The sequence below is a fragment of the Diabrotica virgifera genome, chromosome 6, assembly GCF_917563875.1.
Source record: "Diabrotica virgifera virgifera chromosome 6, PGI_DIABVI_V3a".
Taxonomy (NCBI): Eukaryota; Metazoa; Arthropoda; class Insecta; order Coleoptera; family Chrysomelidae; genus Diabrotica; species Diabrotica virgifera.
Genome location: NC_065448.1, coordinates 80,597,276 through 80,612,786, shown reverse-complemented (window position 1 = coordinate 80,612,786; position 15,511 = coordinate 80,597,276). Strand labels below are relative to the sequence as shown.

The window sequence follows — 15,511 nt, the reverse complement described above, 5'->3', positions numbered from 1 at the left end:
CTAGCTTATAAAATATTAAAATTAAAACCCAACTATAGCCTCATATTTTCTTAACATTTTGTTTTTTGATTCATTCGCTTATGTTGGAAAATAAAAAGTTACGTACTTTTTTAGCTAGCCATGTTTTTAAATAAGTATGGCAAACTTTAAGGGGTAATTACTCTGCACGAAAAAGTAATGACAGTTTGCTTTTAAACGTATGTTCGCAAATGCTTCGTTTCCGAAATAGGGGATGTTACAGTTGTTCTTGCAAATTGACGATTTATTTATTGCTCTAAAACCGGTTAAGATATGCGAATGAAATTTGGTAAGTTTTAAGAGGAAGTTATTACGCATTTTTAACATACAATTAAGATTTTAATATGGCGCAATTTTAATATTTTAAAATAAAAATGTATACCATTTTTATTCAGTTGGAATGCGAAGGCAAAACAATCTTACTTTTCAATTAAAATACGGAGTGCAATCCAGCTCTCTGAATCGCGATTTTCGATTCTTATTGGAATCTCATCGGAGAGAGCGCAGGCTGGTTCTCCATATCCTAACTGACCAGCAACGAGAGCTTTTCCCACACATTGCAACTAAAACAAATAGGGTAGGTGACTAGCGTCATCTGTCAATTGAGAGATGAAGTTTTTCAATCCTAAAAGCAACATTAATATTATTGAAAATATTAAAAATATTACTAAAAGATTTTTAAATTGAAAAACTTATTGGTACATTTTCCTGGTGACACCTTCAAGGCTTCTACAATTTGCAAGCCAAATGGATGCTGCAGTGAAGACAAAGGGAAGGAATTCTACACTATGCAATTCACATCCCCGTCTGCAGCTTGGTAAAGTTTCAACGGGAAATGCACCTAGTTGCTCTACGGAGTAATACGAATATAAAATAAAAATGTATACCATTTTTATTCAGTTGCAATGCGACGGCAAAACAATCTTTCTTTTCAATTTGAATACGGAGTGCAATCCAGCTCTCTGAATCGCGATTTTCGATTCTTATTGGAATCTCATCGGAGAAAGCGCAGGCTTGTTCTCCATATCCTAACTGACCAGCACCGAGAGCTTTTCCCACACATTGCAACTGAAACAAATAGGGTAGGTGACTAGCACAGTTCAATGTGTGGGAAAAGCTCTCGGTTCTGGTCAGTTAGGATATGGAGAACAAGCCTGCGCTCTCTCCGATGAGATTCCAATAAGAATCGAAAATCGCGATTCAGAGAGCTGGATTGCACTCCGTATTCTAATTGAAAAGTAAGATTGTTTTGCCTTCGCATTGCAACTGAATAAAAGTGGTATACATTTTTATTTTATATTCGTATTACTCCGTAGAGTAACTAGGTGCATTTTCCGTTGGAACTTTACCAAGCCGCAGACGGGGATGTGAATTGCATAGTGTGGAATTCCTTCCCTTTGTCTAAACTGCAGCATCCATTTGGCTTGCAAATTGTAGAAGCCTTGGAGGTGTCACCAGGAAAATGTACCAATAAGTTTTTCAATTTAAAAATCTTTAAGTAACATTTTTAATATTTTCAATATTAAAAATCTTTAAGTAACATTTTTAATATTTTCAATATTATTAATATTGCTTTTAGGATTGAAAAACTTCATCTTTCAATTGCCAGATGACGCTAGTCACCTACCCTATTTGTTTCAGTTGCAATGTGTGGGAAAAGCTCTCGGTGCTGATCAGTTAGGATATGGAGAACAAGTTTGCGCTCTCTCCGATGAGATTTCAATAAAAATCGAAAATCGCGATTCAGAGAGCTGGATTGCACTCCGTATTCTAATTGAAAAGTAAGATTGTTTTTCCTTCGCATTGCAACTGAATAAAAATGGTATACATTTTTATTTTATATTCGTATTACTCCGTAGAGTAAGTAGGTGCATTTCCCGTTGGAACTTTACCAAGCTGTAGACGGGGATGTGAATTGCATAGTGTACAATTCCTTCCCTTTGTCTTCACTGCAGCATCCATTTGGCTTGCAAATTGTAGAAGCCTTGGAGGTGTCACCAGGAAAATGTACCAATAAGTTTTTCAATTTAAAAATCTGTTAGTAATATTTTTAATATTTTCAATATTATTAATGTTGCTTTTAGGATTGAAAAACTTCATCTTGTAATATTTTAATTTAAAAATGTTAATATAATACCAATGGCCCGCATACCTACGTGTAACCGGTTTGTTTAGAATTACCCCTTAAAATTTGCCATACTTATTTCAAAACAGGCTGTATTGATGAAAAACATGGATAGTTATTAAAATACCTAACTTTGTTGTTATCCAAGCGAATGAATAAAAAAACAGAATGTTAAGAAAATATCAGACTGTAGTAGGGTTTTAATTGCAATATTTTATAAAGGCCAGAATATTCCACAGGATGATGCGAACTTTGAGAAAAAAACACAGTTTGATTGGTTCACTCATTGGTACCGGTACGGTATCCGGTACCTATAGGTACAACGACAATTTACCTTCTAGCAACAATATTATTACAGCGATATTGTTAACGAATAAATAATTCAAGCTTAAAATTTACCTACTCTGTTACGTTGTTCTAAGAGATGTAATAGGCTAATGGGCAACTTCGAGACTTGCAAAACTCTTGCTGCAAGACCAAGACCAATACCAAGACCTGGAGCGCAATACCAAGACCAAGACCAAGACCAGGTGTACTGTTGCAAAACCAAGACCAAGACTGTATAAGTCTCGTCTTGGTCTTGCATTTTGGCAACACTGAGAACAATAGTGGATGGTTGAGCTATATTTAATGTCATACTAGTGTATCTCGGTGTCCATCTTGGGGGATTTCCATGTGCACAGACGTCTTATTGGAAGTTGAAACCATGAGTTTAGGATGATAAGTTCGATTTCTTGGCAGAATTCATTTAGACGTTCTTTGATTCACCTGCTCAGAAGTAGCAATAAAATCTCTTATACGTATTGTTATTTATTTAGCACTTCTTCTATTTGGTGATAACATTAACACTCTTCATCTTCGTCTACAGTGGGAGCATAAACGTGATCAATGTTTATTTACAGATTTGGCGTTTGACTGTATTAGCATTACCCTATTTAAGAATGGAAGGAAGTTAGTGAAATACTTATTACTATGCTGTTTTATAATACTTGGTCCTTCGTTTATATAACTATGATCTTGGTTTCTGAAAAATAAGCGGCGCATCCATCTGTTATGTAATTTCATGTTTGACAATCTTATCTTACTCACCACCTTGATGGTAATAATATCTAGCTTGCCCAATTCACGGAGTAAATTTCTCAGCTTGCAAGCCTCCGGTAAAGTTGTTACATTCCATGTAGCTAACCTATAAGGCTTCTAAAGTGTTCATATTGTATTTTGCTGTTTACCGACCTGGGAAACTCTGTGGTCTGATTGCGATTTACCTCTCCTTGGGAATCTTGGGTTCCGTAATCCAGTAACATTATTTCTCTGCATGATATTCTCCAGAAGCTGGTAATTCTTCCCATCATGTGGTCAAGGTATTTCAGTTTTTTTGTATCTTTATTTCATCTTTCTGGAATTCTATTCAGGGATTCAGTTCTATTTATTTTTAAAACTTCGCAATATTTCTTCATTCGTGACTCTGTCTAGGTAAGGTATCGTCAGGATTCTTCTCGAAAACTTCCACTTTTCTCATCATCGCTTTAGTCAGAGTGGCAACCCCTATAATAACGAATAGGAGAAACTAAATATATAACGTCTAAGCATGTGAATTTTTCTATTGACACTCAAAGTTCTAATTGATTATTTTTTCTGTGACTTTTTCTGTCTCTGGCCATTTATAGTAATTCGCGGGTACATTGCGTGGCCTTTTTTATGTTTCTTACAAATTGTATTAATTGTACAAATTAAGTTTTTGGTGTAGCGCTCCCAACTTCCTAATTTACTTTCACAGTTAATTTGAGTAATAAAAAGAACTTTTATTAAAAAATTTTTTTAACCGATCTGACAAAATATTAGCAAACTACGTTTATTTTTGCACGAACTCTATAATATACTTTAGTTGCCAGTTACCTACTTACCACATTGAATTGACGAACTTGGCAAAAAGTCGCGTTGATTAATATAAATATCGTTTATTTCCTATTGAATAAGTATTAGTTAATAGCTTTTTATCGTTTGCAGTATTATTTATTTGAATCTAATTTAACATTTTAATTTTTAGGACAAAGAGATGAAAGAAATTAATAACAATGAGAATCTGCAGAAACCACCGGAGGAGCAGGGTGATCTTAGTAGCAAAACCCCGACAGATATTGTTTTACCAGAGGGTACAACACCTGAATCAGCTGAAAGTTTTTTGGAAAAAGTAACAGTAAGTTTAGGAGTTGAAGATTAATGTAAAAGTTGGTTTTTATGCTTGAATTCTTTAACTATCATCTCAAAGCATGTCTTGCTCCCCATGAGTACTCCACTCTTCTCTCTTTTCCAGTTTCTGCCCACTTTTGCTTTGATTTAGTCTAGCCATCGGTCTTCAATGTACAATGTTTCTCATCCAGCTTTCGTTGGTTTGTTGTGCCACGTGTAGTACCCAGCCCAATTTAATTTGCGCAATTCTTTTAATTACCTCCTCCATCTTCGTCCTGCTTCACACATCCTCATATTGTATATGTATCTCGTAGAATCTTCTAGCATAGCTCATTCGATGGCTCTCTGTGTTGATCTTAATCTATTGGCTGATTACTGTAAATGTCACGGTCTCCATTCCATATAGACCAAGAGGCAGCGCTGAAAAATCTATTTGAATTTACTAAAGCTAGATTTTCACAGTTGATTACTGTGAGTGTGTAGAGAAACATACTGCGGTCGGTCAAGCGAAACGTAGAACAGGGGTTACTGAGAGGGTATCAAAGTTGCTTTCCTACGAAGGTAATTATTTCCATTTACTAAGGCTGAAAATCAGTACACACATTCCAAATTAAATATAAATAAAAGTTATTATAGTCGGTTAGCTGTATGACGGAACAGAGCCGGTCGGTCGGCCCCAATAGTCGATTGAGGAAATGAAGAATTTTGGCTCGCAATTTTTTCGTCCAGCATGGATTTACTTGAAATTTTCACAGAAGGTAGGGAATAGTCGAAGGATCATTTTCTATATTATGCCGCTATCATACACTAAAACTTTGGGGGTGGTTGCCACCCCATCTCGGGGGTGGGAATTTTTTATTACATTTTAACCATGTAATTCGATGAAAAATGTGATTCTAAGAAAAAAATGTTTTTTTACATTTTCTTCGTAAAACTAATATTTTTCGCTTGAAAATAACAGTTTTTCGACGAAAAAATCGACTTTTTAGACGGTTTTTTGAGAATACCTCGAAAAATATGCATTTAATCAAAAAAACTGTGGATATCGAAATTGTATCTTTTAGTAACACAAATCAAATTCTTTTCCTATAATATCTTTAAGACCAATACAAACCGAGATACGGCATGTTAAAGGTTAGCTTTTTTCTTCAAATGCATAATTTGAAATATTCAAAGCCAAATAATGGGAAAAATTTGCATTTTTCGAGGAAAACTTAAATAATCTTTTTCCAAGATTATTAAATATATATACAATTAGACCTTTCAAAAAAATAGTAAAAAGTTTCTAGCATGAAAATTAATCGACTTATAATCAAAAAAATGTCGGTACCTGCTTTTCTCTACGAAAAAAATCAGTGAAAACAACCCCTAACTATCTTTCTAATTCAAAATTGGTCTTCACCTTTCTGTAGTTCCAGTTATATTTATATTATCAATACACCCAAGGAGTTTGACCTATTTAAAATGCCTAATTTTGGAAAAATTGAAGTTTAAACAAAAATAGATTTTTTGCAATTTGGTATTTTTTACCTTTTACTTCAAAATATCTCCGAAAATACTGAAGATACTAAAAAATTTAAAATTACTGAATTGTAGCTTTTTTAATGACTAAAATTACCTTTGCATAGATTTTGATTACAGTAAACAGTTAGCCAGAGTTTAGCCTCTAAAAAGTCCATTTTTTCGTCGAAAAACTGTTATTTTCAAGCGCGAATAACTCGAAAAATATTAGTTTTACGAAGAAAATGTAAAAAACATTTTTTTCTTAGAGTCACATTTTCCATCGAATTACATAGTTAAAACCCTTTCACCCCCAGCTACTAATTTTTTTGAGGTAAATAATCCCAGCGATTTTAAGTTTGGACATACGGCGTAAGTTTTCATGCTTATATACCAACGGCCGTACGTTGTACGTCATAGGAACGAACCTACACTGAAAAATGTAATAACTTGTACAAAAACGATATTTTCTATTAAAATGCATGATACCGTATACCGTTGAGTGAAAAGTATAAAAAGACGCAACCAAATGTACTACTTTGTGCCAAATTTTTCTCACGGATAGATGCCACCTGTACATAATTCTCCAGGATTTCCCACACTTTTTACTTATTTGGATTGGAGATTCAGTGGCGTACTGTTTTATAATAGTATGATACAATTGATTCAAAAGATGGCATAATCCAGACATCCAAAGGCAAAGTTATCCTCCAACATCAAATGTTCTATATGGTCCATATAATGTTCAGGAAAAAGTCACACCATTTTGAGCGTCGGGTTTGGGTGGGAGAGTGGGGAGAAATCGGTCAATTCGTAGTTTTTTACGTTTTTCGTCAATATTTCTATAACTATGCGGTTTAGCATGAACAACCTTCTATACAAAAATGTTCTACATTAAATTTGAAATAAAAAAGGCCCTATGCATAATCCTTCTAAAATGAACAGTTCCAAAGTTACGGAGGTAGTATAGTATAATTGGTCCAAAAAGAGGCCAAACCCAGACATAAGTAAAATTTTTCCTCCAACACCAAATTGTTCTACTTATATGCTCCACATATTGTTTAGTAAAAAGTTGCACCATTTTGAGCGTCCAGTTTAGGGGGGAGATGGGGGAGAAATCGGTAAATTAGTAGTTTTTTTACGTTTCTCGTCAATATTTCTAAAACAACGCTTTAGCGTAAACAATGTTCTATACAAAAATGTTCTACATAAAATTTAAAACAAAAAGATCCCATGCACAATTGTTATAAAATCAACGGTTCCAGAGTTACGGAGGGTGAAAGGTGGAGGTTTTCTATACTTTTTATATATATTCTTTTCAATTGATGATGATTTTGGTTGGTGAGGTTGACGTTTCTTCAAGGGCTTATCACCATCGGCCACTGAAATAGCAAATTTTATTTACAAAACAAAATCCTGTTAAAGAAAATTTCTTTCATCAGTAATAATATTATAAATTGCCCAAAAAAATTAAAAAGTTTCGAAAACCTCCACTTTACACCATCCGTAACACTGGAAACCTTAATTTTATAACAATTATGAATGGGCCTTTTCTGTTTTATATTTTATGTAGAACATTTTTATATAGAACATTGTTAACGCTAAAGCATAGTTTTAGAAATATTGACGAAAAACGTAAAAAAACTACAAATTTACCGACTTCTCCCCCATCTCACCCCAAACCGAACGCTCAAAATGATGTAACTTTTTACTGAACAATATCAGAGGTGTAAAAATAACACAGAAAGAAAAATACAATTAAGTTTTTTTAAACGCTTTTATTTAGTTCAGTAGTTTGCGTCAAATCTTTAGACGTTAATTTAACTGTCTTTTCTCCAATGCAAATTAATGAAAATTTGCAGACATATGCATTCGATGGAACAATTCACAAATAGTCAATAAAAAAAATTGTTTTTATGTTTGTTAATTGTTTAAATAAAAAAAAACGATTTTAATGGAAAATGCTAAAATTCTCTCGTTTTTTACAATGTAAAAACTTTGAACTTTTACGGATTATAGCTAATGATATGAACTATACATAATTTCACTTTTTACGTTAATTGTTTACGCTATACTTCATGAATAAACAATAAAGTTTCAAATTTTTTGCCGATTCCGACTACTTTTCATGTTAGTACATCATATGTAGAGACTGGAAAATATGCACTAAAAAATGTCTAAAATATGCATGCAATATGCATTTTAAAACAAGCTGAATATGCACAATTAACATGCAAATATGCATTTATATATGCACTTATTTTTATATGAATAATTTTATGGTTTACGTTAAATACATAAATAAATAAAAAATAATAAAAATAAATAAATAGGTTTGAATTTAAACCAAATTGTATTATTATTTCTTAATATATTTTTTTAACTTCAGGTTTTGTGACAAATAAAACGGCAAAATATTTTATTTTGACCACAAGATAAATAAGAGTACAATAAAATAAATGTACATATTTTTATTGTTACAATATTGATTCATATTTTCTAAACTAATATTATAAAAAGAGTACAATAAAACAAATTTACATATTTTTATTGTTACAATAAATAATCATATATTGATTCATATTTTCTAAACTAATATTATGTCTTCTATCTGTTAATATTTGTTTATAGGCAGAAAAAGATCTCTCAACGTCACAAGATGTAATTGGGGCATATTTAAACTTTGCTATTAGAGACGGATCCATATTAATATTTTCATCGAAGTTTCCAAAATTGATTATATTATTTATTGAACGCAATAAAGTGAAACCCTCATTTTTGTTTAAAACGTCATCAAGTTTATCTTTAATTTTTACTCCAATTTCCCCATTCAGATTTGTTATTTTCTGTTTAACCGAATCAACAATAGACATACTATTGTGAAGACATAAATTTTGAGCCTCTAATTTTGTAATTGAACTTTCAATGATATCGAAATTCGATTTTATATACAACAATTGATTTTTAATAGACTTTTCTTTAAAAATATTTTGACAGTTATCAATAGCGGTACAAGTCGGATCAAAACTTGAAATAACGCTTTTGATGTCGTCGTAGTGTTCAGATAAAAATATAGCACTTTTAAGCCAAGTTCCCCATCTGGTTAATACTGGTTCTGGTGGTAAAGGAATATCGGGAAGCATCTCCCTATATACCTGTACACGTAGTGGTGCTTTCAGAAATACTTTTTTTACATTATTTATTAAGGTGTTTACATTGGGAAATTCAATTCTAACTTTCTCTGCAACTCTGTTTAGGCCGTGCGCCAAACATGTACAGTGAATTAAATTAGGGAAAAAGATTTTAAGATTGGATGCAGCTTTCATCATATATGAGGCGGCATCACTAAGCATTAATAATATTTTTTCAAATGGTACTTGATCAGGTAAAAAAAAATTTGTTAGGGATTCGTTAACAAATCTAGCTATTGTAGCATAGTTTGTTTTTTCCAAACATTTTACACTAATTAAGTATGAGTTTTTAAAATCGCCAGAGTCGTTAAGAACTCCAACAATTAGATTCGCAATTTGTCGACCCTTTGTATCCGTTGTTTCGTCGACGGAAATCCAAAGATATTCGGCTTTTAACTGATTTTTAATACTCGTCATCACATCTTTGTAACATGCACTGACATATTTTTTCCGAAGAGTTGAAGAACTTGGTATTTGAGCTGGTTTATCTTTAATCTTGCAATAAGTTTTTAAAAAGTTTTGACACGATTTATGTTCTAACTTGTGCAGAGGGATATTGCAGTTCAAAAAAAAATGGCATAAATCCTTTGCAAAGGTTTCTTGCCCAACTGACGTATTCTGAATCTGCAAACTGTTCTGTAGAATCTGCTGGCGAGGTTTATTATCATTTTTTGATAGCTTAGTTTGGTGAAGTGAAGTTTTTATGTGTTGAACTACTTGGAATTTCTTTTGACATGGAATCTGGAATATAATGATAATGATGTTTTAGATGTTTTCGTAAATAGATACCTACATTAAAATGATCAAACTTTTTAAACCTCCCCCAATTTTTTTTTATTTCTCAAAGTGAAATTGAAATCGTCAAACAATAAAGTACAGTCAGTGTACCGTAGTATACAGGGTGGGCCACTCTCAACACCTCGCTCTGTATAAGCCAAACCGTTGCGAACTTTAAAAAACAGTTTTTGAAGAAATGGGACGGTTTGTCATTTTAGAATAGACAGACACATAGATGTGCAAAGAAGTTTGATAAGTTTAAAAATCTATTGAAGTGGAGAACTTACCTTTTTATCACAAATGGTGCAAAACATACTTTCACTGTCGATAACTTTTAGATGATTGTTACTTCCAATCCAACTTCTGAGAAGACTTGATTTTTCCCTTGCTACTTTAGGCATTTTCACAATAATAATAAAATGATTTTTTTACACAGTATAGTCAATAACTTGCAATCACAAAAGTTGAATAATCGGCGATTGATTTAAGACTAACCATTCATAAAATAAAATAATCTATCCTACCCTTAAAATGCTTAAAATTTCGTTTTGGTTGGTTTTCCCAGAATAATTCATAGTTGGCCGACACCAGCAGAAAGTACAGGTAATATTTGTAATGTTATTCAAAATATAATCGGTATTTACTTAGGTAATTTGTAAATTCTGAGAAGTCTATAAATCTTAAATATCCGGATAATGATACCTGCAGCTATAAATAACGCCCATTATGTTTATGGGTACAACAACAAAGGAGCTTAACAGCAAAATATTTACTTTCACATTTTATTTTAATGGATGTTGATGTTACTAATATATACCTTATTTTTAAATGGGGTAGAGTAAATTCCCATCAAAATATGCATTTCTATGCTCTTAAATCTCCAAATATGCAAGGCATATGCATTTATGAAAAACATGAGAAATATGCAGCATATATATGCATATGCATTTTGCATATAATCCAGTCTTTAATCATATGTTTTATACAAATTTTAATAAACATGACGATATATTTTAATGTTTGAAAAGTGTAAGACTAAAAAGTAAAAAATAAAAAAATATAAAAAAAAATTTAAGAAACGCTTTTCTTTAGTTACGAGTGACTAAAATTAAAAATAGTGTAAAAAAAATCAACCAAAAAGCAAAAAATAAAAAAAATTGAACAAATCTAACACATTCGTTAAAGAAAAGCGTGGGGCGAAAACCGTTTATTCGATGAAGACGCGCCACGCTTTTCTTTGACGAATGTGTTAGATTTTTTAAATTTTTTTTATTTTTTGCTTTTTGGTTGATTTTTTTTATACTATTTTTAATTTTAGTCACTCGTAACTAAAGAAAAGCGTTTCTTAAAAATTTTTCTTTATTTTTTTTTATTTACTGATATAATACATAATTTATACTTTTGTGATACAACAAAAAATCGGGGTCTGAATCACTGTCACTCATGATAAGAAATAGTTTTCAAGATAATATAAAATAATTTCAAAGAAGACTGCACTTCGAACTGCAGTTTAAAACTAAATCGAAAACTAATATCTTTTCGATTTTATTTATTTATTTTAACCATAAGTAGCCTATCAGCAGGGACACATAAACTTTTCTCCGGATTATTAATTTAATCCTCAAGAAACTCTGTACCTGCAAAATATACATTATTATCTGGATCTAATTCAGTCATTCAGTGTTTACCTGATTGTATTCAAATTTTGGGTAAATATACCTGAAATCTAATGAAACCCTTTTAAAACACAGTATTTATCAATCATAAAATAGGTTTTCCCAAAATGTACTTACTTACAATTAACTATTACTAAATATAAAGGTCGTATATTTTTCTACCTGTCTTTGGACAAAATTGTTTGTTTGAAAAGGGGTCGACCCACGATATACTAAACTGTGACTAAACTAAATAATTGAAGACAGATACTAATTTCCGATATTTATTTACAGTGGAACCCCGATAAGTCGGCCTCCGATAACCCGGATCGATTTTCATCAGATAAAATAAAAATGTTTTCACTTTGACTGAGTTTTTTTTACCAAGAAATAAACAATTATGTATACAACTGTACGTAATTTAGATGTACTGGACATAAGTATTTAATTATTTTGGCAAATATAATTACCTTTATCTGCAGGAGTACCGTATTTTATTAATTTTTACCATATTCTCGGGCTAACCCGGATTGTCGATAACCCGGATCGGCCGCGGTCCCGATTAATCCAACTTATCGAGGTTCCACTGCATTTATTTATTTATCTTGAAACGTTTTTTTCAGTGTAAGCAAAAAATCCAAATAAAAACAGTTGAAACGTAATAAAATAAATTTGACGTACGTCGTACGTCCTGAAGTATAGTAAGTGGACGTACGTCGTACGTCCACTGGTGCTGAAAGGGTTAAAATGTAATAAAAAATTCCCACCCCCGAGATGGGGTGGCAACCACCCCCAAGGTTTTGGCGTATGATAGCGGCATGATATAGAAAATGATCCTTGGACTATTCCCTACCTTCTGTAAAAGTTTCAAGTAAATCCATGCTGGACGAAAAAATTGCGAGCCAAAATGCTTCATTTCCTCAATCGACTATTGGTGCCGACCGACCGGCTCTGTCCCGTCATACAGCTGACCGACTATAATAACTTTTATTTATATTTAATTTAGAATATGTGTACTGATTTTCAGCCTTAGTAAATGGAAATAATTACCTTCGTAGGAAAGCAACTTTGATACCCTCTCAGTAACCCCTGTTCTACGTTTCGCTTGACCGACCGCAGTATGTTTCTTTACACACTCACAGTAATCAACTGTGAAAAATCTAGCTTTAGTAAATTCAAATAGATTTTTCAGCACTGCCTCTCCGTCTAATAGGTCACAAGCGGTAAGATACATCCGTTGAATACCCTTTTCTTTAGATTTAATGGTATTACAGTGGAACCCCGTTAACTCGGATTAATCGGGACCGCGGCCCATCCGGGTTATCGAAAATCCGGGTTAGCCGGAGGAAATGATAAAAATTAATAAAACATGGTATGCTTACAGATAAACTCCGTTATAATTGTCACACAGACACTGGTAAACCACGTTCGCATTCCACACAAAACCACACATACAAAGCGTCGTCAAGTCTCATTCTTAGCTTTATTAGCTTTGCACCGATTGTCCAAACTGTCTTTTGTTATCATTTTGAAAAAAAATTCTTCGGTTTTAGTTCTATTTTTCTTCCAATCCGATACTGTAGATGTACCGACACCATATAATGCTGCAAGATTCACCTTTATCAATTCTACTTAATGCTTCTAGTTTCTTTTCCATTGTCACTACAACCTTTTTACGTTTTGTTGCCCTTATAGACAAAAGACACGCACACAAAATCTGAATAGATTTACGAACGACGGAAGCTAACAATACGACTTTACTACACACAATACCGTCTCTGATGTTATGTTATTTAATAACAGTGATGACTAAGACCATTGTTAAAAAAAGAATTTTAATAGTCTTTTCTAAACAATGCTAAGACAGTTTCAAATAAATAAAGGATAATACAGGTGCCTGTTGTTTTCGATAACACGACAATGAATGTGGTGTGCCATGAGTCATTTTTACTATGGTATATGTAGTTCAAATTACACAAATACCAATTATCTCTCAAATATTATATTACATAGAGTTGGTACAAAACCTCGTGAACCTTGAAAATGCGTATGTATAACCGAAATAAAATGAAGCCAAAAACATACGACTATTTTATTTGCTGCGAATTGCGCGACAGGGTCCCATCTGCACCCTGATATTTCCAGTAATGTCGGATTCAATCGTTTCGTTCGTATATTGACCTCACCAGATGAATGAATTAGGTTCACGAGATTTTGTAACAGCAATACATTTTTATTGTTGAAATGTTTGTCTGATAAAAATCGGTCCGGGTTAGCCGGAGTTCCGGGTTATCGGGGGCCGACTTATCGGGGGCCGACTTATCGGGGTTCCACTGTATTTTGTTGTTCATTACAACACTGAGTCTTCCTGTTGCTGTCCAAGTCATTTGGATTCTTGTATTCATCTCTGCCATTTGATTATGATTGTCTAGTTTGATCGTGGGACCTAGGTACATAAATATATTCTTAGACACTTTCAATCTCACTTTCAACTAAGTCTATTGTGTTGTTTTATTTGTCATCAGTTTTGATTTATATGAATTCAGTTTGAAACCGATTTTCGCATAATCTTGTTTAAGCTCCTTTAACACGTAGAGTAGTTCCTATGTATTATCGGCAAATCTTAGATGACTTAAAAATCTGTCATCAATTTGAAGTCCACATTGCTCCAAATTTAACTAATGTTTTTATAATAGATTAGCCAATTATCCAGACTATTTGTAGTAACTTAGTTTACTTTTTTGTATCCAATTTTACTAACATATTACATTATAAAAGTTAATTATATTAAAAAGAATTTTTCTCTTAAATCTGAATATTAGGTATTTATTCTAAATATACTTTTTTTGTTTATTCTTTTCTTTTAGTTTTTTTTTCTATTTTTCCGTGATTTTTTTTTTTAATATAACTTTTCTCAATGACTTTATGACTTTTGTTATCTAATTTTTATGCGATTTTTTATCATTCTTTATAAAAAATTTTGTTTCATTTTTCTCTGCCTGCACCAATGCACCAATCTTATGCATTATTTGTCTGTCGCTGCTTTTTGCCTTCTACCATCTCAGCCCAATAAATGACCGTTTTGGAGTGTAATTTCCAGGGGCAACTCGGAATTGCATAAAAATTTGGATTTAGGTTCTACTTACCCTCCACTTCAAAGTTGAATTTGTGCCGTTGGTTGCTTTTACTTGGGGGGTGACATTTACCCCTTCTCGGGGAGTGAAAAACGCGTGTTTAAAATAAGGCCGGAAATGGATAAATTGACTTATTTTAAGCACCTTTTGTTGTATAAAGTTTTTTACGTAAGTCAATACTTTTCGAATTATTCGCGATTTAAAATGTTGATTTTTCGACAAAAAAACTACGTTTTCAGACCGTTTTTCCCAAATAACTCAAAAATTAAATATTTTATCGAAAAAAATATTTTTAGCAAAAGTGTAGCCTATAAAAAAACGAAAAAAATGGTGTACCAGTAAAGTCTACAAATTGAGTAGTAGCAAAATTGTAGCTCATGAAAAATACGTTCTTATTCGTCTAGTTCCAGATCGAATAATTCAACGCGAAATCACCGAAGAAAGAAGCGTTTTTCGGGAAAACCTTATTAACATTTTTAAAGTATCGAAAAAAAGCTTATTATTTGTTTTTTACAAAAGTTTACAGCATCAAAAATAAACGAGTTACACTGAAAAAAAAGTTGGCCCCTTTTTTTGGTAAAAAAAAAATCGTGAAAACCTCCCTCTATTTAGCACCCTAAATGGAATTAATCGTTTGGCTTTACCATCTATTTTAACTGTATGTGTATTGTTTATATGATCTGTAAGTTTGATTGGTTTGAAGTGGTTATTTTTAAAAAAATTTGGTTTTATAGTAAAAAAAAAATTTGTTTTAATTTTTGAAAAATTTCATTTTTTCAAAATAACTTAAAAAGTATTAGTGATAAGAAAAATCTTAAAGAGTAAAAAAATTTAGGTTTTGCTATTATAAATATGCTAGTTTCATTTTGTTTCTCCGTAAGACAAACATTGGTTAAGATATGGCTGTTCAAAATTTGCATA

General features: G+C 32.3%; 1 protein-coding gene across 4 annotated transcripts in view; it reads left to right on the top strand.

Annotated features, from left to right (window-relative positions):
• Positions 1-15,511, top strand: part of LOC126886472 (uncharacterized) — a 614,879-nt gene that overhangs the window by 494,673 nt on the left and 104,695 nt on the right. For all 4 annotated transcript variants that reach the window (XM_050653425.1, XM_050653424.1, XM_050653427.1 and 1 more), the window contains one exon: positions 4,191-4,340. In XM_050653425.1, coding sequence (XP_050509382.1) covers positions 4,191-4,340 — 150 coding nt within the window. The remainder of the gene's footprint in view (positions 1-4,190; positions 4,341-15,511) is intronic.